Source organism: Neovison vison, chromosome 6, assembly GCF_020171115.1.
Source record: "Neovison vison isolate M4711 chromosome 6, ASM_NN_V1, whole genome shotgun sequence".
NCBI classification, from domain to species: domain Eukaryota; kingdom Metazoa; phylum Chordata; class Mammalia; order Carnivora; family Mustelidae; genus Neogale; species Neogale vison.
The window spans coordinates 179,399,176-179,420,632 of record NC_058096.1 but is presented as its reverse complement, the minus strand read 5'-3'; the positions used below and the strand labels follow the sequence as shown (position 1 = coordinate 179,420,632).

The 21,457-nt window shown below is 39.0% G+C and overlaps 1 protein-coding gene across 7 annotated transcripts in view; it reads left to right on the top strand.

The window, feature by feature from the left end:
• CNTN4 (contactin 4) overlaps nucleotides 1-21,457 on the top strand; it is a 952,026-nt gene that overhangs the window by 785,318 nt on the left and 145,251 nt on the right. For all 7 annotated transcript variants that reach the window (XM_044253128.1, XM_044253130.1, XM_044253132.1 and 4 more), the window contains 2 exons: nucleotides 8,708-8,844; nucleotides 12,119-12,248. In XM_044253128.1, coding sequence (XP_044109063.1) covers nucleotides 8,708-8,844; nucleotides 12,119-12,248 — 267 coding nt within the window. The remainder of the gene's footprint in view (nucleotides 1-8,707; nucleotides 8,845-12,118; nucleotides 12,249-21,457) is intronic.

Genomic DNA, 21,457 nt, shown 5'->3' with positions numbered 1-21,457 from the left:
GTAATCTTAGGAAATTTGCCCCTATTAGAAGTGGTAAGTTAGGGCCTATGACTATTTCAAGGTGGGTAGCTTAATGACCCTGTTGCATTCAGGTAGGTGGCTATTCTGGGCCATTTTGCCTTGCTCAAATTTCCACTGCTCAAGCCTATTGCTTAAAGAGGTCTTTATACCTATGGCAGGCAATGCCAGGCAGTAGAGTTGCAGTATAAATCCCTGCCCTCAAGGAGCTTGTATTCTACTAGAAGTTGACGATAATATACTACAAAGCAAATGAATGAACTAGAAAGTTTCATATCGTAATTAAGAATTATGAAGAGAATAATCAGGATGATATGACAGAAAATAACAAGGAGGAGGGGAAAGGCTTCATAAGATAAGGTAGTCAGGGAAGACTAGTCTAAGAACTGAATTCTGAGCTGAAACCTGAAGGATGAGAAAGAGCCAGATTTTCAAGGGAAGTACACCTCAGGCAGAAGGTAAAGAATTACAAAGGCCCCAAGATAGAAAATTACGTGACATGTTTGAGCTGCATCAAGGAAGCCAATATAACTAAATCATGGTGAAAAAGGGCAAAGAGTTTTGAAAAACAGGAGGGTGACAGATACCTTACAAGCCAGGCACAGAGTATGGGTTTTATTTTGAGTATAATGGGAAACCATTGGAGGATTTTAAGTAGGGAAATGACTCCATAGGATTCACCACTTTAGAGACACTCTGGTTGCTCTGTGGTGCACAGATTATGGGAGCCAAGAGCCAAAGCAGGACAACCAGTCAGGGAGCCATCTAGGTGAGATGTTGGTGGCTGGGACTTAAAGAACAAAATAAATGGAGAAATTTAAGATATATTTTGAAGTTAGAGCCAATAAGACTTATTCTTATAAACTCAGTTTTCAGATGGAACTGCTTCCCAAAGAGCCAGTTTAAGTTTACATAGTAAGAAGCAGAGCTAGATTCCAAATGCCGTGTTCCTTCCTCTATGTTAGAGGTTCTTGTCCTTCAGTGTGCATTAGAATACCACGGAAAATTTGTTAAAATACTGACTATCGGCCCCTATGCAGAGGTCCTGATTCTGTAGGGCTGGGGCAGGACCTGAAAATTTGCATTTTTAAAAAATTTTTTTAATTTTTATTTTTTATAAACATATAATATATTTTTATTGCCAGGGGTACAGGTCTGTGAATCGCCAGGTTTACACACTTCACAGCACTCACCATAGCACATGAAAATTTGCATTTTTAAGAAGTTATGCTTCAGTAGTGCTGTCGCAGCTTGTTTCGAGTCCACACGGTGAGAACCCTTGCTCTGTGCTAAGCTGTTTGCAAGTAGCAGAGTGAAGCTGAGATTCAAGTACAAGCGTGCTAAGGTGCTCTTGGTTCTCCACAAAGCTCACCGCTTGCCGTCACATCAGGTCCTGTAGCCAGTCCACATAGACAAAGTAAAAATGAGAGTGCTAAAGCAATTATCTTTGAGGAAAGTAAAGGAAAGTACAAAATAGACTTGACTCACTTGATAATTACTCATTTTTCCACCTCATTGTGTCTGTATAGTCACTTCCTTTCTTTCACAAATAGACATATAGTATTAAATAGCCATCATTTAGAAGCATGAAGTGTGAACTAAAAGAACCTGCTATTTAATACCTTTTGTATTTCTCCTATAGGTAACAGGTGTTAGGAGAGTGCAGTCATCATATTTCCATTAGGAAAATGGAATGTTTGAGGAATATAATATTTGAGCAGGCTTCAATTCATAGAACCCTGTCATGTTTGAACTGGAAGGAACTATGGAGGCCAACACTTTGATTTTTATAAGGAAAGAAAAGAAAGCCCAGAGACATAAAATAACTTACCCAAGATCATACAGTGAGTGAGAGTCAGAGCCATGACTAGAGCTGCTCTATCTGTTTTACTGCATGTTAATTTTCCTGCCAAGAAGACATTTTAATACAGTAGGTAAGGGAGAAATCCATTAATCATCTGGATACTTTTTCTGCATATCTTCCACAACCAAGGTCATAAAATGAAAACATCCAGATGAACAGTTGACTTTCTCACTTCCTATTTTCTAAGATAATCACCTGATTATTGAGTCCAAATGGCTCTTTTTATTTTCCTTTAGAAATTACACATTTAGTTGTGTGTCTAGACTTTGTATGCTTTGGTCCTTTGGCTCGAATGGCGTAACTGTAGGCTCGATGACTCTGCAAATGATGTTTGAGTATCTCTAAGGTCATCAGTAAGTGAATACAGAAGCATCATGCAGGACAGCATACTAATTTCCCCCCAGATATGCTAAGTATATGTGATCACTAGATAAAAGTCAGCCCTACAGAGCGGCTTAAAGGACACAGTGACCAAAAACTGAACACAGTAGATAAGGTACTTCCACAGTAGAGCAAGAGTCTGCTTAATTGTTCTGGACAGAACTGATATGGAGACCCTCGATTTCCCTCTGTGCCACTTAAAATAAAGTCCGCAATTTTTGTTTCCTTCTCTTTGTCTGGTAGTTCCAATAAGATGCTTACTGCAATATTTCAAGAGGTGCACACTAAGAACACAGTGTAAACGATGGCCAATGGGAAATGATACAGAAGTAGGGTCATGAGATCCTTACCCAAGAGAAGCTTCAGATTAGGGAAGAAAAAGCCATATCAAGGACAACATATTGAAATACAATTCAGTTCCTTCACTGTGTATTGCCATAGGAAGCAGAGGTGCTATTACAATTTTTTACCCAGCAAGGAATACTGTTTAAGTATACTGGTGGCAAGTTTAACATAAGTGGTTTCATTTATCTGCAAGTTTCTGTGCTTGTCTAAAGTAGGAGTTCTCACACTTTTCATTTCAGACCGCTTTTCACCTTTAAACATTATTAAATACTCCAAAGAGTTTTTGCTTATGTGGGTTATACCTACTAATAGATACCGTATTAGAAATTAAAACGAAGAATTTAATTTAGTGAATTCTTTATTTTAAAATGAAAATATGTTAACAAAATTAACATATTTTAAGAAATTGACTGTATTTTCCCTAAAAAATTAATGACAAGAAGGACATTGCTTATGTTTTCGCAAATCTCTTTAATGTCTGTCTTAACAGAAGAAAGCTGGACTCTTATGTGCTTCTCTAGTCAGTCTATCATGATGTATTGGTTTGGTTGAAGTAAATGAAGAAAATATGGTCTCCTACAGATAGGTAGTTGGAAGGAAAAGTTCTCATGGACTTTCTGAAAGAGACCTGGGAAGCCCCAGTGGTCCTGAGACCATACTTAAAGAGACACAGGTTCAAAAGAATGCTCCCATCATCACTGATAGGTAGGGTTGAACATATTTTGAAAGCCTATAGATAGAGCATGGATGTTGAAGGCAAAACAGGCCCGTGTGTTCATCCTAACCGAACCACATTCTGAATTGAGACCTTAATATTTCTGGGCCTCATCTACAAAATGAGGATAATTCTATTTAGCCTACAGGTTACTATGAGGTTGAGAAATAACACATAAAAAGGGACACTGATGAGGTAGTCTATAAATACATAGTGTCGATGTTTGGTATGTTGCTCAAAAGGTAGATAGGGGAAGGAGAAAGGGATAAATTCAACAAGAGCAGATTTTGGGAATTACTAGGTAGTGATCAAGTTATAAATTAAAAGGAAATTAATCCATGTCAGGCTAGAGTCATACCTTGGTTTTCTGGGGTAGAAGTGAACTTAGTGAACCAACCTTAAGGCCTTACAAAAACAATAGAAGTGATTGCACAAAACAGGCTGTTTGTGCCAAATGAACAGGATGTGTTCAGAAGGTCTACAATTGGAAGATCAGGGAAGTCTTCGTGGAAGAGGTGTTTCTTCACAGTAAAAACGGGTTAGGAATGAAGTGCAAGAGAATACTCTGAAAAGACAAAGTGGTAAGAACAAAGGTTTGAGGAGGAACTGGCTTATTGGACTTGATGGCAAAGAAGACCCTTTCTTGACAGGGGCTATGTGTTCAATGGGCATAGTTACAGAGAAAGTAAGAGAACTAGATAACAGGGTACTATAAATATTGGCCTAAAAATATGAAATGATGGTAATGTTCTCTTAGTATGTATAACAGTTATAGCATGCAAAGCAGTTCACAAATCCTGTCCATTGTATCACCACAGATTTTTTCCTACAATCATATCTGTTGTATGTATTAGTGAATGCCTGTTAATAGAAATGTGCTTGGTTGCCCTCCAGTATGCCTTCCCAGTAGTCGGCTTTTATCTTTTGTGCAGAGTTTATCATTGTTACCTGTGAGAGAGAGTTGGCCAGAGGCAAAAGTGCCGCATAGAGGTAAAGAGACCCTAAATAGGAGGGTCCAAGTGAAGCACAAATTAACTGTGAACCCAGGAGATTCAAGGGTTCAGTTGATTCAGGATGCAATCTCAAGACTTCGCATATTAAAGTTAGAAGAGACTTCCGACACTGTCAAGTCCAACCTCACCTCAATTTAAATGAGAAAACAAGCTTTCAATCTCCAGGCCCCAAATCCAAGCTGCTTCTGACAAAACAAGATTTACATGACTTCAGCATAGTATTTTTCAAAGTGCACATACATTAAGTCCCTTGTTTTTTTTTTACATGAAATTCTAAATATTTAAAACAAAGCAAGGCTTCTCTGGTTAAAGACAATACTTCCCCAGAACCCTAAGAGCTTCACAGAATTGAATTAGAAAACCCCCATATTAGGGTACTTGCTTGCTGTTGTGTGTGTGCAGTAGAAGAGAGACTAAAGTCAGGGGATGGGAGATGATGAGGGCTGAACAAAGATTAAAAAAGTACTGGAGCTTAGAACACAATACAAGTAGTTCTGGTAAAGCTGATCTTTCCATTCAATGACTTGTGCAAATGGGAAGTCAGGGGTTTAAAAGGAGACTGTAGTGATAAATTGGAAGAGTCTCTATAGTATGGTTTCAAAATGAATAGTTCAAGTGCCAGCACTGGAAACACTGAATTCAAGGCAAAGATAATGAGAATATCTCAGTGATTCTGTCAACAATCCAGATTTCCAGACTGGAGATAACAACTATACACACAGGTGGTAAGTTGAAGATAGTAATTATCTCCAGGTTCATAAAACCCACTATCAGCAAACTTCTGAAACATTGTTAGCCAAAGCTCTGCTTCCTTGGAGGTGATTCATTTTCTCCAAGACTGTAAGAAACCAGAAATAATTTCAAATGGCTACTGGGTCATCTTTGCAATAGTAATTTAAATGCTTTTCTCCAGCATATCATTCCTTTTACATTTTTAAATTTCTGAGCTCTAAGGCTCAGGATGCCATTTTTTCCTATTAGATATGTCTGATTTTGAAGAATCAGAGATGTCTCCTTTGAGAATTGTTTGGCCACGAAGTTCAAATTCTGTCCCTCTACAGTTAAATTCTTATTGGATATGATGCTTACATGATTCCAATGTCTGAAATACACAAAAATTCAAGTCATTTCTGGCAGTTACTGCACAAAAGACCAAAATGTAAAGATTGTTCATTTATCCAAGAGACTAACAGTGTCACAGGTCAAATCCAAAACAATCATTTAACCTTATATTTGAATTTGTAGCTAGAGGACAAGACTTGTTATGTTTTAGGGTGGGGTTTATTCCGTTTCAAACCTTGAAAGAACATGAATGACCAAAATGGATGATTTAATAAATGGAGGTGATTAATTCTGTTTAATATGTGAGATATACATATATTACCTGAAAAGGCATTTTAATATTCTTTCTGAAATAATAGTGCTATACCAACCTATTCAGGCCTTGTATAGAGTTATCATTTAGGCATGGCATCATCAAACGTAGTTGAAACTAGATACCAAGGAGTAAATACCACAAGCCCATATGCGTTAGCCACTCCCTACCCCACCCACCCAAGGAAACCATGTTTTCTGTCATGCACTAGAATGGACCATTTGCTGTTCAAGGACTTAGAACTAGGTGACCCATAGAGATATGGAGAGATAAAAACAATTTCCATCAGATAAAGGACTTTACACAAGAAACTCACCCCACTTAGATCTGATTCATCTCATCTCAATGAGTGACAGCAGAAGTCTTCACCATGTGGGCTTTTGCCCTATAGATCTGCAACTGGCATGTGAAAAAGAAAGATAATCTCCTTCTTTGCCATTTATATAATATGATATTCCATTCCTAATCCTGGGTCTTTGTCCAGGTGTTCACTTCAAAAGGAATATGGTTTTATCATTTCAGTTTTGGCTTCTAGGAGTTAATTTTACTTTAAAAATAAAGAAAACGCCTGATAATGTCTCTCTACTCCTGCGTTTGCTTGTGATTTCACCTGGGCCAGCACAAATAACCACCACTGAGCATTCTTGTCAAGCACCTTAACCTCCACAGCCCTGTTGGAAGAGACAAAATGAACCCATGCAAGTAATTAGTTAAAACTTTGCAAGGTCTTTTTGTAATGCTCTCAAGGCCCTTCCTTCCCTTCCCATCTCCCTTTTTGTGATGGCAAGATTTTGCTACTGCAAGCTCTCTATAGTTTTGAGAGAAAGCAATGAATAAGCGCAAGTGTTACAGGAAATCCATGACATTGAAATCTCAGTCTCTGCACGTGGTTTTGATGTTTCCTTTTTGAACTTCAACTTGACATTGCTTCATAAGTTCCATTTGCCCTTCCATTTATTTTTCCCTCAGTCTCTTTGAAAAGTTTGGCTTAGTTGTTAATATTCCACATAGATTTCTGTAGCTTTTCCTGTTTGCTTTGTTTTCGTGGGCTCTGTGGGGGGTAAATATTCAGTAGGTTGAATGTGAAATCAGGCACACAACTGCCATTAGCCCTATCAGGGCTTCACATCAAATTCTCCAAGCAGAGAACAGAAAAGGTATCTACCTTTTGAGCTCCCTTTGCATTAGCAGCAGGAAGATACAGAACAATGGCAGACTTGCAGCTCTTTCAAGGATGAAGGTGATAACCTTTCGTTCAAGTTAATGCTTGTTGATGTTATAACTTTTTTTTTTTTTTTAATCGACCCTTACAGCCTCCCTTCATATGCAGCAATGCATCATCCCCCTCAGGAGAGGATTTGTAAAATTGTGTTTTGCTCCTTGAAAAACAAGCAATTGCTAGAAGATGTTAAAAGGAGAAAGCAACATTTATTCAGGGACCTAGAGACCTCTGCTGGTTAAATGACTTGTTGAGTGTTTTTCTAGTTTTGTTTATTAGTAAGTAGGTAAGATAGACAGCTTAGCCTCAACACTAATAATTTCCTTTTGAATTAAATTATAGCTGATTTGAAGCCTCACTAAATGAAGATACTGAGGTCAGGTCAGCTAAGAGACATGTTATAAATATGGAGCAGCATCTGCCAATTGAATACCGATAACAATTCTAACTATTAGGTTTATATTGGTAGGCATTACCCTATAGAAATGCCCTGTGAGAAGAAAATATTCCAGAATGATAGCTGTAGTTCTCTTCTTCATGAACTTTGGGCTGAAAGTCTTCTACTTAAATACATGTGCCATTACAATTAACAATAGCGTGAATTGTGCTTTCGGCAAGGCTTGATATTTGTGAAGACATGGAATGTGGAATTAAGGTGGTCTTTATGTCTAATGAGAATAAGGAGAAACAAGTGTGACTTCAACGGAAGCATGAGAAAGATGGCATAATTTGGTTGATGGGAGTGGTATTGGGCAGTGGGCAATGTGGGAGTTAAGTGCTGTTTTTGAATTCCTGTTAGACTGTGGGCAAGACTTGATTTCCTAAGAAAGTTTCAGTAAAAATCAGGACTCATTCAGAGATTAGGAATCCTGGAGCCATACTTTTGTGTATAACATTCTATCAGTATGAAATAAGTCAATAATAAACAATGGTGTAGTCAAGAAGAAGAAAGAAGTTATACAATTATCTATATAATGTGTAGGAGTAAAGTATATTTAGGGACAGAATAAGCTGCTATAACAGAAAGACCCAAAAATACAGTGGTTTAAAAAAAGAAGTTTATTTCTTTTCCACATATTTCCCCCAAAATCAGCTGGTGGGTGTGAATGGGGCTGCTTTCCTCTACCAGGTCATTCAAAGTCCAAGAATGGGTAGTCAGCATTTTTATCCTACATAGCTTTTCTCTCTGAGCCTAAGGCTGTTGGAACTGTCCCTTTTTTCCCAATCACTGGTCTGGGACAAGGAGAGTCCAGGACAAGTATCTTTCAGTAAACTAACCTGGAAGTTGCTTTCGCGACTTTCACACAGGTATCTTTAGCTTGAACTTAGTCACATGATTACCTCTAACTGCAGAGAAATCTGGGAAATGTAGTGTGTATCTAGGAAAACATGAGCCCAGCCAAAAATGGTGGGACAGTATGGAATATTTCTCCCACAAAAAAAGGAAAAAAAAAAAAAAAGAAAGAAAGAAAAGAATAGATGCTTGGGGGAGAGGGACAGTTAATTTTGCCATATGGCAGTGCTAGTTTTATTTTCTGCTTTTCGCAATTAAAAGACCAGCCACATGGGCTGCAAAAACAGGACCTTCCAAGTTGGACATAGAGTGGGTTGTCTTCTAAAAGTACCCCCTGAACTCTTACCCAGTCCTGTAATTTGCAAAACATCTGGAAACATAATTTTATTATAAGCCTACTTCTGTCTCTTGATTGCATGTGATAAAAATAGACTCAACATACACTGAATGTACATATTTTCTTTGCTTTCTGAACTGTTATAGCTCAACCTAATTGGATTCAAAAAATAAATGATATACACGTGGCCATAGAAGAAAATGTCTTTTGGGAATGTAAAGCAAATGGAAGGCCCAAACCTACATACAGGTGGCTAAAAAATGGTGAACCTCTATTAACTCGGGTAAGCCAACTGATGATAATTGTGTCTTGCTACTGACTATAATGTTTACAATGAGTGGCCTCATTGTTATGAAAGCAGAAAAATGATGAGTTTTATTTCCAAAATTATAAACAGTCAAATATTATTAATAGTAGAAAAAGTGGAAGTGAATGCAACGGATACATAGAAACTATATAAATCCAGTTCTTCAGCCTTGTTTAATTAAGCTTCTGTATAAAACCTTTGGTTTTCACCAATTAACATCTTTGGCTGTACCATTAGAAAGTTGTACAGAAAGTCTGAAACTTGTAATTGTGCTAAGATACAAATTTGTGTATGTTCCAGATAAGAGAGAATAAGAACTCTCCGCATACAAATTCTCATCTCAATGTGGTTTTGTTATTCTCTTCTGCCTGTGGATTCTGGACAATGTGATATCCAACACAATCACCCTCAAAACACCCACCCTGCCTCCAGACATGTACTAATGACCTACGCAATTGTAAGATTAACATCTGTCATGCAACAGAAATAGAACAAAAACAAAAAGTGATTCCAGGGGCTGTAGGCACCAGTGGTAGGCCTGAGAACAGGCAGTGGTACCTGAGAGCTCAGGCTTAAAAAAATATATTGTCTCTGGAGACAGGATACAATATCTTTGCAGTAAAGACTTAGGGTGTAAGTCTTCCCCACCTGCTGCTATCCAGTAAAAGAAGCAGTCAGACCTATTACCTGCTTGTCATAACAGGACACTGTGGTACAAGAGAACTCCTGGGAGCTCCTGGGCTCTGACTCCCACTGCCTCTGGGATGAGAGCTGCAGTAATTTGAGTATCCTCACAGATCAGGACCTCAGAGAATCCTTGAGTAGATCTGTTTCTAGACTGGTGGCCCAGGGGATTAGGTAGAGGAGCCACAAACCTGTGAACGGGAATAAAAACAAAGAAAAATAACTCTTTTTCATTAATAAACCTGCAAATCAATGTTCCAAAACATAGGCAAAAATTTATTTTTTAGAAAGATGACCAGCCTATAGAATATTCTAACCAAGCAAAAGGAATGAGTCTCTTTCAGGTGCTGAAAGAGTTGCATGAATAAATCCTGTCTATGAAAATAAAAAGATATTTTGGAGAGATAAGCAGACTTTTTAAAAGAATAAAATGGAAATTTTAGAAATACATAACCACGGAAATAAAAACCATGCAGACTATTCATTTTGTAAGGGGAGGTGATAGGTTAAAATAATATGTTTAAAAGATTTGGAAGGTGTACTTCTCAAACATTTAACAAGTGCTAACTGATCTTGACACTTTAAACTCATTGTCTCATCTGATATTCACAAGGAAACTTATGAGGTATGTGCTATTGCTATGCCCAGTTTACAGACAAGGAAACCCCTGTCTAAGATCACATCTATCCTTAGTAAGTAATGGAGCCAGGATCCAAATATTAAATGTCTGCTGGATTCAGAACCGGGAAAGTTTGCCAGAATAAGGTTTTCAGAATTGGTTATATGGAAGATGAGATCTTGAGCAAGAGGGGTGTGGGGGAGAGGATATGGCATAAAGGGAAGAAAAATTCAAATGCTCTTTGAAATCCTGAAGCGGTCACTCTCCATCTTTGAGAATGTTTTCTAAAAACAGACTCTGCAGCAGAGCTTTCTGTTCAGGAGGTATGCTGGGAAAGCTCTCAGAGCTTAACCTGTGGAGTCAGAGAAGACAGACTGGGCAGAGGTTAAACAGTGGTGCGGTTCCAACAGAGGCCTTCAGAGGGCGCACTGGAGCAGAAAGTCCTTAAGCGGTTCCCAAATTGCCCCAAAGGGAGGCCTGCCTTTGTATCCCATACACTGACCAGTCATTGAATTTGGGAAGTTCTTTCAGTCAAGAGCACTTCCCAAAGAGAGAGAGAGAGGCAGAGAGACGGAGAGACAGAGAGAGAGAGAGAGACGCAGCTATGAGCAGTCATCAGACTTACCAGAGAGAACAAGTGCCTTGGTTCTGAAAGAGCATCTGGAAGGTACTACAGAATCTGCTATGAGAGAGGGCACGTTGACATAACACAGAAATGCCCTGTGAGGGAGCAGATCCTGACAAAGAGCTTGGAATGAAGCAAGAGGGAGGATGAGGAGGACCTTAGAATGAGGAACAATTGCGTCCAATTTAACTTTCTTGTTGTATTTTCCTACTGAACTCAAATGTTCACTGAAATTTGACATTTTCCTCAGGCCCCAAGTCGAGAGCCAGTTTTTCATACTCAGATTTCCTCCACCACAGGCAGCCCAGGGAAAAGTGCCTGCTGTGAGCAATGGTGGGTCATCAGTGCACACAAAGCAGAAAGGGGGCTGTCGCCCTGTCACATACTCCTCTCCTCTCCCTGGAAGGGCTCCTGCTGGCTCCATGATTCTCCCAATTATAAAAGCCAAATTCAAACCACTACAGTGTAGGGTAGATAATAGGCATTTTCTCCCTATTATTTAATGTGAGGGAACATGGATACCTAGATTTGATCAACGCCTAGTAAGGTGCCCGCCCAGCTAAATCACAACCCTACGGCAAATAGAAAACCAGCATGTCTTTATTTTATTTCTTTTAAATGGCAGGTTCCTGGGGGAGGAGGAGATCTTTTCTGGGACTTAGGAAAATTGATAATGCAAGTTATATATCCTCAGGCTGACAAATGAAAATAATCTTTTGTTTAATACACTAATTTCTTTCTTCCAACTGACCACCAAAAGATGGTCCTAAGCTTAGATGATGCCACTGACAGCAGCAGAGTGAAGGAGCCTTAAATCATTAATACCTACTTTTTTTTTTAGTAAACCTCAACCAATGTGAAATATTTTTTCTCTGCTTCTCCAAGAAGATTATAATTCTATTAACCTTCCGAGTATTGTCTGTTCATAATCTGAGTGTTTTAATACTCTAAACAGTAAGTTTGGTTGTATTCCCCACCCCACTCCCCCAGTTTGCACAAAGCCTCAGAGTAAGAAAGACTTTTGAATTTCAAGTTCATCTATTTAGAGGCGATATTAATCTGAATGGTTTCACTATTGAATCAATGAGAACTCCAGAGTCCGCAATTTGAATTCCATTTACCAACTGACGTACAAGGTTGTTCCATTTAGCGTCTGACCTGCCACAGATTTACTTGACAGATAAATAGATCATGTTATGTAAATTGCTTATATGATGGCTATTTTCTTCTCATTAAGCCCCTTTGATATAACATGTAGCAAAATTGCCTTAAGGTCTCTGTTGTAGAAGGTCATTGTTTTGTGTTCCTCTTTTCTTTCACAGGATAGAATTCTAATTGAGCAAGGAACTCTCAACATCACCATAGTGAATCTCTCAGATGCTGGCATGTATCAGTGTGTGGCAGAGAATAAACACGGAGTTATCTTTTCCAATGCAGAGCTTAGTGTTATAGGTGAGTCTTTATACTGGAAAGAAAAAAAAAAAATAGGTCACTAAACTAACATGTGTTTTGCTAAGCATATTCTTCAATCCCACCCCTCAAAAGGGGTAAAGATACTGCTCAAGAAAAAAGTGATGCATTCTACAAGCAATTCAAGAAAACCCCTTTCTAAATCAACCTCTACTGATGCTTCCAGTGGGTAACACCGTTCCCTCAGCACCCAGGTTTATTCCTCTGCCAGCCACTCTTCTAAAGTGAGCAGTTTCTGAAATGCTGTGGAGCCTTACTACTGTGCTGATTGGGTACAAACTCCTGCTTGGAAGGACGAAGAGTTGACTTGCTTTGGAAAATTCCTTTGAACAGCTGGCAGAATGCATCTTGTTCTTCCACATCGGAATTTTCCAGAGTATACAGAAGTGGTCTGCCTCTCCAGCTGTCTCTTTCACCATGTGACCCCTTTTCTTCTGTGATTCAGCTATGGTGACTTTTCTGTTCTGCATATTTACCATTCACCATCCTCTCTTCCTCCAGGGGCCACTGGAACATACTGTTCCTTCTCCTTGGAATGATTTTCCTTCCCTTCTTCATTTCATCAACTCCTTCCCTTTCTCCATCTCCAAGTTCCATTGCTGCTTCCTCAGAAAATCACACTTGGTCCCATGCCTCAATCAACTTCGCCTCTTACAGACTTTTATATTGCCTCTTAATTATACTCTATAACAGATACCACAGTTGCATTTTACATTTGTTGATGTGATTTTTTGGGTTTTTTTTTTTTCCCCTCTCATTGCACATTAGCTTCCCATGTTGTCAAGGACCATATTTGGTTTACTTATTTTATTCTCAGGATTTAATATAATAGTGAAGCACATAATATGCACTCCATAAGTATTGAATGAGTGTAGGAATGAATGAAATGTGTTAAATGATGAAAGAGTTAAGAGACCGCTTATAAAAATGAATTATTTCCAGTGCCTGGGTGGATCAGTGGGTTAAATATCCAACTCTTGATTTCAGCTTACATTGTGATCTTGGGGGTCATGGGATGGAGCCCCAAATCCAACTTTGTGCTTAGCAGGGAGTCTGCTTGAGATTCTCTCTCTCACTTTCCCTCTGCTCCTCTCCCCTTTCATGTACACACACACACTCTCTCTCTAAAATAAATAAATAAATATTTTTTAAAAATAAAAAACGAATTAGGAGTAAAGTAAATAAATAACTGAAAGTGTAAGTTAAGTGAATTGGCAAACCTATTGTCATTTAAAAAAAAAAAAAAAAAAAAGGCCAGGCTATCAATTTGCTTGTGTCCCATTAAAAAAAAAAAAAATCTTGACTCTGAATTCAGAATTTATCTAAAGTGCCTAAGCAGTAGTTTTTAGGAAAGCATAATAGATTATGAATAAGAGAAAAGCAGAACACAAAGGGAGCTGATTCCATAAATCCTGATGATTTGCCCAGTTTAAAGTCTTGACTTTTTCTTCTGCAAGGCACTTTTTGATGCCTAGCATGTAGAGCTTACATGTATAAGAAGATGCTGCCAAGATAAATGTGCTTCTTCCCTGTGCAAATTTAAAAAGGAAGGGAAAGCTTCCATGACTTTTCTTCTCACCAAGTTCTTTAGCTTGAACCAACATCCCAAAAAAGACAAGAATATGTGAGAGCTCGTGGCCCTACAGCCCGTTTCAAATAGACCAAAGAGCATTCTGTGTTCCTAGAATAATCATGAACTTGTCTTGGCCCTACTATAAGTCTGACCTTTTTGGAAGCCTAAGCACATGTACCTCTCACTCTATAAACATTGGGAACAATAATTCCAACTTTTTCTGGGACAAGTACGATGGTTTCATCCTGCCCCAGTTAGATCTGATGATTTGTTGTTGTAATTGACTCTTTTGGAGCAAAATTCAGCGTGATAGGTTACTTAAAATTTTCTGCAAAAAGAAGTGTGTTTTCTGTTAAACTGTATGTCAACTAGTTAGAAGAGCTAAAACTGAGGACGTATATAGCCTAATGAATGAATCACATTCTCCTAAAACCCTCTAAGTGAGTGCTTACCAATTTACAACTCTGGAAAACCCATTATAATTTTTAAAGATTCTAAAAAAAAGAAAAGAAAAGAAAAAGATTCAGTAGGTCCCTTTGTTAAAGTAAGAAAATTTGATAATAACAAATGACTGTAAACCTGGGATATGATTATGGGGTAACAAGAAAGAATAAGTGAAGTCCCAGAAGCAGAGCTAGAAGTGAGAAAATGTATCAAATGATTTTTATCTAGATCACCTACCCACAGCTGAAAATAGCAGCGTATATAAGATGTATGTAAATGTATATATATAGTCTTACTTGTGGATAGAATATAACAGCTTAAAATAACTCCTCCCACAGCCTTCTCTGAAACCCTGTCTCCTCCCCCTGCCTGGGGTTCAAGGCCTATGAGTTGGGAATCACTGTTCCCTCTTTTACAGAGTTTTATTTCAAATCATTCCCAACTGGCACTAATTCCAAATGAATTCTTGATCTGAGTCCTTTCTTAAGTGCCCTAAGGTCAGCAAGCCAGAGCAGTGAAGATAAGAAGAAAATGCCTGAGAAATTACTTAACCATTCTATTTCAACTATGTTGAATATGAGAACAATAAGGCATGTCAGTAAATGATACAGACCAAACTGTAGTAAAAATAGTAAGGCTTCCAGGAATTCAGGAAAAGAGGGTTTGGCTAATGGGCTGGGCTGGGCAGCTAAGCCTTGAACAGTGATTTATATTTGGACAGACAGAAAAGAGGACCAGGAATATTCCAGATCAGAGTGAGATGGCCTTAACAAAGGCTCAAAGTTATAAAACATCTGGACAGTTTCTGGCACATAGAGAATCCTGAATGATTTTATAGTTTTTAATTCAAATATATAAAGGGTATGGGCAAAGTTTAAAATAGATGGGAAAATTAATTGAGAGCCAATTTTTAGAGAATCTTGAATAATAAACTTAGAAGGTCCTTCTTTAGTGTCCCATTTCACTTCCAAAAAAATCATATTAATGTACTCTAAGTGACTTGAAAGGACAGTTAAGGGTTGAAGGAGTAAATCCCTGAAGTTCATTTTAAGTGAATGAGGGAGAAGACATTTCACTATATAAAAATACACATAAATTAATATTGGCTCACTTGGATAAGTTATAATATGATTGTATTCCACAAATCACTTTGTTTCTTAAAGAACAGTAATAGTTTGACTCTTTGGGATCAGAGAACTGATTTGTTTTTACCTTTCTAAGCGTCATGGTGAATTTGAATTGAATAAAGAAACACAATGAAAATAAGATACTTTATTATCAGGAAGAAAATAAAAAATAAGAATGTTGATTCCAACCATTGATCAAATACCAGGATCTCCAAATGCTAGAGAGGAGATTCCCTTTCATGCTAGGTAATAATATTCTCATGAATAAGAGATGGTTAGGAAGCATATTTTTAAGAGGCTTTTTCCCATGGTCTTATTTTATGTGTTCTAAGTATTTAATGTGTATGTAACATATCTATATTTAATGGATTGAAACTGCTAAATAATTAAGTAGGTGCTCAGTGATTTACTCACTGGCTGGGAGAATAACATAGACTTTTACCTTGAGATCAGTCTATTAGAGTAGGCCTGGTTTTGAGTACATCAAATAGAACTGTCCTTCCTTGTGACTGACCTATCACCATTGATAGCTTAGTGTTCCTCAAGGCATCTGTGCCCAGGCTTTTTCTCCTGTCTTAACCTACATCGTGGAAGAGGTTGGCTGTGTGATGTACTCCTACAGCACTCCTGGGAGGCTGTACAATTCTCTGGGTGATGCCATCATTCCATCCTTCTCTCCTCCTCATGAAAGTGTATTGGAATTAGGGTAAATAGAGTCTGTTAATCATGGGGGACTTGGATCTTCTATACAACCTAATTTTTAAAAATAAAAGTGTCTTGTTGGTAAAAATTTAAATTTTCTACTGCAACATTTCTACTCATCTTTAGTGTTGGTGTCCCCTCAGATGATCATTGGTGATGGGGACGGCTGGTTGAATCACCAACCTTGAGATATTTTTGATGTTCCAATTAGAATACTACTGCCGTATATATAATCATAAGGTAAGGACAGAGCACAACTAAGGCCCCAAAAGCAGAAGCAGGGATTAAGGTACCTCTGAGCCATTATAGGAGAATTCACTAAGGAAAAGCCTATAAAAGAAAGCAAGATAGGGAAGGGGCAGTTTGGGAGCTGAGCAAGGTCATGATCTAGCCTATTTCTCATCCTGGAGGGGGGTATCCAGATCATCACTGCATCTCAGAGTCGTTACCACCTGAAGCAAGGAACATAGACTTTTCTAAAACTTCTGTTTATCAGTTCATCTTTGGGCTGCCCCTTCGGTGGTATTGGCAGTGGGTGTTGTTGGGGTGGTGATGTGGGTGCAGATGAAGCAAAACCTCCCGATTTCCCAGGAAAGAGGGCAGCTGGAGGTGGTAAGCAGCCAACACTCAGAGCTGATAGGGCCAGAAAAGAGAATGTGTGTGAGGGTACCAACAGCGTTCTGACAGAGGATAAGTACTTGTACCAGACCAAGCAAGGGACTTTGTTACTTTGTCCGCTTTACCTGGACCATGATGGGGAGTATGACTAGTTTACTAGACTAAGTTTGATTTTGAAATGGGAGGAACTATCCCAAAGACCAAGTAAGTCTTTCGGCTATGACCTGACTTGACCAGGACTGTATAATGGAACAGAAATAGCTTCTGCCCTGAGGAGTTTCTGTTTGATGCTTCTGTGTTGTGAGGATTCTCCTGGCCCATGTGGTAGAGGACATCTGACCCTGGAAGGACGCTCAAATACCATTAAGGAACTGATGGTCCAATTAAAGTGAGGTGCAGGCTTGAGCAATTATTTGGTTAATTTGGCATCTATCCAGATGATTGGCTCTCAAATGAGGAAAACATTAAGGCTAAACTAAAAGTTATTTCACAGGGGCTTTCACAAGTGCTCATCTGCATCTCAGTCTGATTTCTCAACTGCCTCGTTGAGCCAGATTACAAAATAATCAAATGTGCTGAGTGTGATCAGCATCGATTGAGAGGACAAGGGCCTTTCTTACTCTGATGTAGTCGTCTAGGCAGGAGCTTGACTAAAATTGTCCTGAAAAAGAAAAGCTATGCTTGGATCTCAAATTCCACTTTGATATATATATTTTTTAAGATTTTATTTATTTATTAGTGAGAGAGAGAGAGACGAGTGAGAGAGAGAACAGGAGCAGGGTAAGGGGCAGAGGGAAAAGCAGACTGCCTGCTGAGCAAGGGAGCCCAAAGCAGGACTCGATCCTAGGACTCTAGGATCATGACCTGAGTTAAGGCAGACCCTTAACCACTTAGGCGCCGTCCCCCACTTTGATATTTTTAACAAGTCACTAAGCCTTCCTTTATCTGTAAAATGAGTAAGCCATTATTCAGCTTACTGCCAAAACTAAGAGATCCCATGTGAAAGCTTTTTGAGAGCCTTTCAGAAGTGTTTGTAGCAAAACAAGAAGTGTTTTGTTGTTGTTAACTAGTATCCATATTAAAATCTCATAGACAGCCTCCAAAGCACCAGCAAACCCCATTTCTGTGATTCTCATGTTTTGCTGATGACAATCATTTGGGGAGGTTTTCAATATTCCTGATGCCTTTTCATCTTCCATATCAACTAATTGAATTTCTGGGCCTGGGACCCAGGTGTGAATCAGTGAACAGCATGGTTTGGGAACTATTGTTCTACTTGATCAGATCAGAAGGCCGTTGTTTTTTGAAGGTATTCTCAACCTTTACCATGCATCAGAATCATGCAGAGGACTTGTTCAAACACAGATTACTGAGTCCTACCCCCAGAATTTCTGATATAGTCGCTGAGGTGGGGCCTGGAGAGCTGCATTTCAAACAAATTCCGGGGTGATGCTAGTGCAGAGGGTCCATGATCACACTTTTGAGAACCACTATCCTAAAACAGGAAATTTACCGTAGGTTGTGTGCGAGTGTGTCTGTGTGTGTTTAAGTTGAATACAATCTACCTAGCAAATCTTCGGATTTGGAACAAGATTCTGAATCTGAAATCCTCTGTAGAAGAGAAGTATCAGGCATCAGACCTTCTCACCATGGCTGAAGGGCCCATTTCACCAAGATGGTGAGTAGGATTAGGCACACAGAGAGGTCTCACAGACTACCTTGTGAGGACTGGGCTAAGATGTTGGTTGGCATGGCTCTGGTGGCTTAAAGCCAACTGAAGGAGGGGTGCCTGGCTGGCTCAGTCAGTAGAGCACGTGACTCTTGATCTCCAGATTGTAAGTTCAGGCCCTATGTTGGACATAGAGTTTACTTTAAAAAAGCCAACTGAAGGGAGATGCTGAAATCTGAGGGGTAAGTACTATGACAATTTCTTACATGAGTTCACCCAAGGAAATGTCTTCACTGAGCTAGAATTTAAAATGTAATTCAGGAATGCACCCCAAGGTATCACTGAGTAGTGATACCATTTACTATCCTACAGCTAAAATCTCTCAGTCTTCTGTAAAACTACTGTGAAGGATTACTCATTCACAAGTCTACAGTTTTTTTGTTTTGTTTTGTTTTTTGGGTTTTCTTGGGCTGGGAGGAGGGGCAGGAGAGAGAGGGGGAACCATAAGCAGTCCACACCCACTTGTGGGCCCTGATCCAGGGCCTGATCTCATGATCCTGAGTTCATGACGTGAGCTGAAATTAAGAGTCAGGAGTTGGTGCAGCATGCCCGGGTGGCCCAGTAGGTTAAGTGCCTGCCTTCAGTTCAGGTCATGATCCCAGGGTCCTAGGATCGAGTCCCACATCAGGCTTCCTGCTTAGCAGGAAGTATGCTTTTCTCTCTCCCTCTCCTCCTGCCCCTTCTGCCACTTGTGAATTCTCTCTTGCTCTCAAATAAATAAAATATCCTTAAAAAAACAAAAACAAGTTGGTCGCTTAACCGACTGAGCCACCCAAGCACCCCCAGAAGTCCACCATTCTTTACCTGCAGAGATATCCAATAAATTCTCTTACATTGAAAAATGAAGAAGAAAGTTTGAATGTTTTAGCAAACTTACTTGTTTCCTTTTACCCACCAGTGAGAAAAAAGCTCTTTTTCCTTCTGCATACCATATTGATATGTCTGCTTTGGCTTCCAAAACTTCACTCTATTGTAACAAATCTAGTAAGATTGTTTCCTGCCCTTCCAATATTTGACTTTTGCCATCTTCTAAAAGCATGTGTTACTTTTTATCTTTTATGATTATCTACACAAGACTTTCTGATAGTCAATCAATGAAATGAAGTAATGATTTTTTCCCTTCTACTACTTTCTAGCAACAAACAGATTGTATTTTGGTAGTCCAGAACATATTAGAATTGGCATTCAAGAAGATTTAACTGATTTTCTAACTTTCATGCATGTATACATTACTTAGGAATCTTGTTAAATTTAGATTCTAATTTCGAGTTCTAGAAAGAGCCTGAGATTCTGCATTTAACAAGCTCCCAGATGATCACCAATGCTTCTGCTCTGGGGGTCACATCTTCAGTGGCAAAAAACTATAAAAATGTAAATTCTTAGGTCCCTCTCCTGGTAGGTAGAGTTCAAGAGTGTATATATACACTTAATAAGCTCCTCTAGGTGATTCCTGTGATCAGTTCACTTTAGGTGCCACAGGTCTGGAATCTGCTTTGTAAATCCCTTTGTTACCCAATCTTAAGCTATCAGAGGAGAGTAGCTTTCTAACTTACAAAAGCCAGTGGGAGTTGGAGAGCAGAATAATGACTAGGCTGTTCTCTTTTTATCACCACTGTACATACAGTTAATCCATGTTTCCATTGTTGAACCCAGTATTGACAGAAGCTCTGTCAATCATGTGAGACGATTTCTACCAGAAATAAAGCATTTGCCCAAGTGACATTCCAGCTTTTTTTTTTTCAACATTACCAGACAGTGGTTCTTCTAGGTTTCTGAAGAAATTAATTTTATATTTAATGTGAGGCAGGCATGAAGCTTTTTGAATGTGGTTGAAAGTGAATGCAGCACAAAGGCAAAATCTGTGTTCTCTTTCCATGTTAAAAACACTTCAGTAAGGAGTTTTGGAAGGAACATGATAAGCAAGAAATCATTCACTGCTGGATAACGTAAATGTTGCTTATCCACACTAAAGGTTTCTCTTGAGCCTGTGTGTCTAGGGCAGGGCAAGACTCACAGAGTCTAAGGTAACAAAATGAAACAATCAAAGGAAATGCAAGGGTGTCGAAATTCCTGTCTTCCTGGCCCTAGGTTGGTTGGTTGAGAGTGCCTGGGGAGGAAAGAGGAGACCATGATACTGCTTCAGAGAAAGGCTCAAAACTGGGGAAAGCTGAACTCCCAGTGCCCACTTGACCTGTTACCATCCCGTAAGTGTGTTTGGGGAGAAGCGAGGAAGGGAAGTTATGTGCTGGAGCTAGCTACATAGTCTATACATAGACTCAGCTATCAGCAGTAGCTGAGTCTATGTATCCTTCAGCTCCGTATGTGTTGACTTCTTGTTGGTAACTTGAAATTGGCCATCATAGAAGTATTTACACCACAGAAATTGGGGAGCACTAAAAGCTAAGTTCCTTGGTGTAATGTTTTGAGAGCCATTTCTTAATCTACCATCACACCAGTGGTTTCAGAGTGGTTTAAGAGTATAAACAGCCAAGATAATTTTTCTTGGGCAATTCTACTTCATTATGCTAAGTCCCAATTCCAGAAAGGATGGAGTATCCTGTAAGTCTGAGAAGCCATCTACAATCCCCCTTGGAGGAAAGAAAGGGATGTGGTATCCAGGCAAAGCATCATGAGAAGAGACTTCTCGGTTTTGAACTGAACTCTGAATTTTCTCCTACAACATACATTTATTCAGCAAATACCAATTAAATACCTACTTTGTGCCCAACACTGGGCTCAGTAAGGGTTATATAGATCCATAATACATAGTCTCTGCCTTCAAGACACTGATGATCTAAGGATTGCTAATAACAAATGCTACCACGTCTTCTTAACCACTGCAATACTATGATTCTTTATACCACATTCAAATGACTCTCTTTTGTTCACTCAACAAACATTTCTATCTCCTAACAAAATTACAATCAATTAAGGCATTACAGTACTATACACTACTTGTCTAACGAAGGACAGGCATCTCTATAAGGGTTTAGGACAT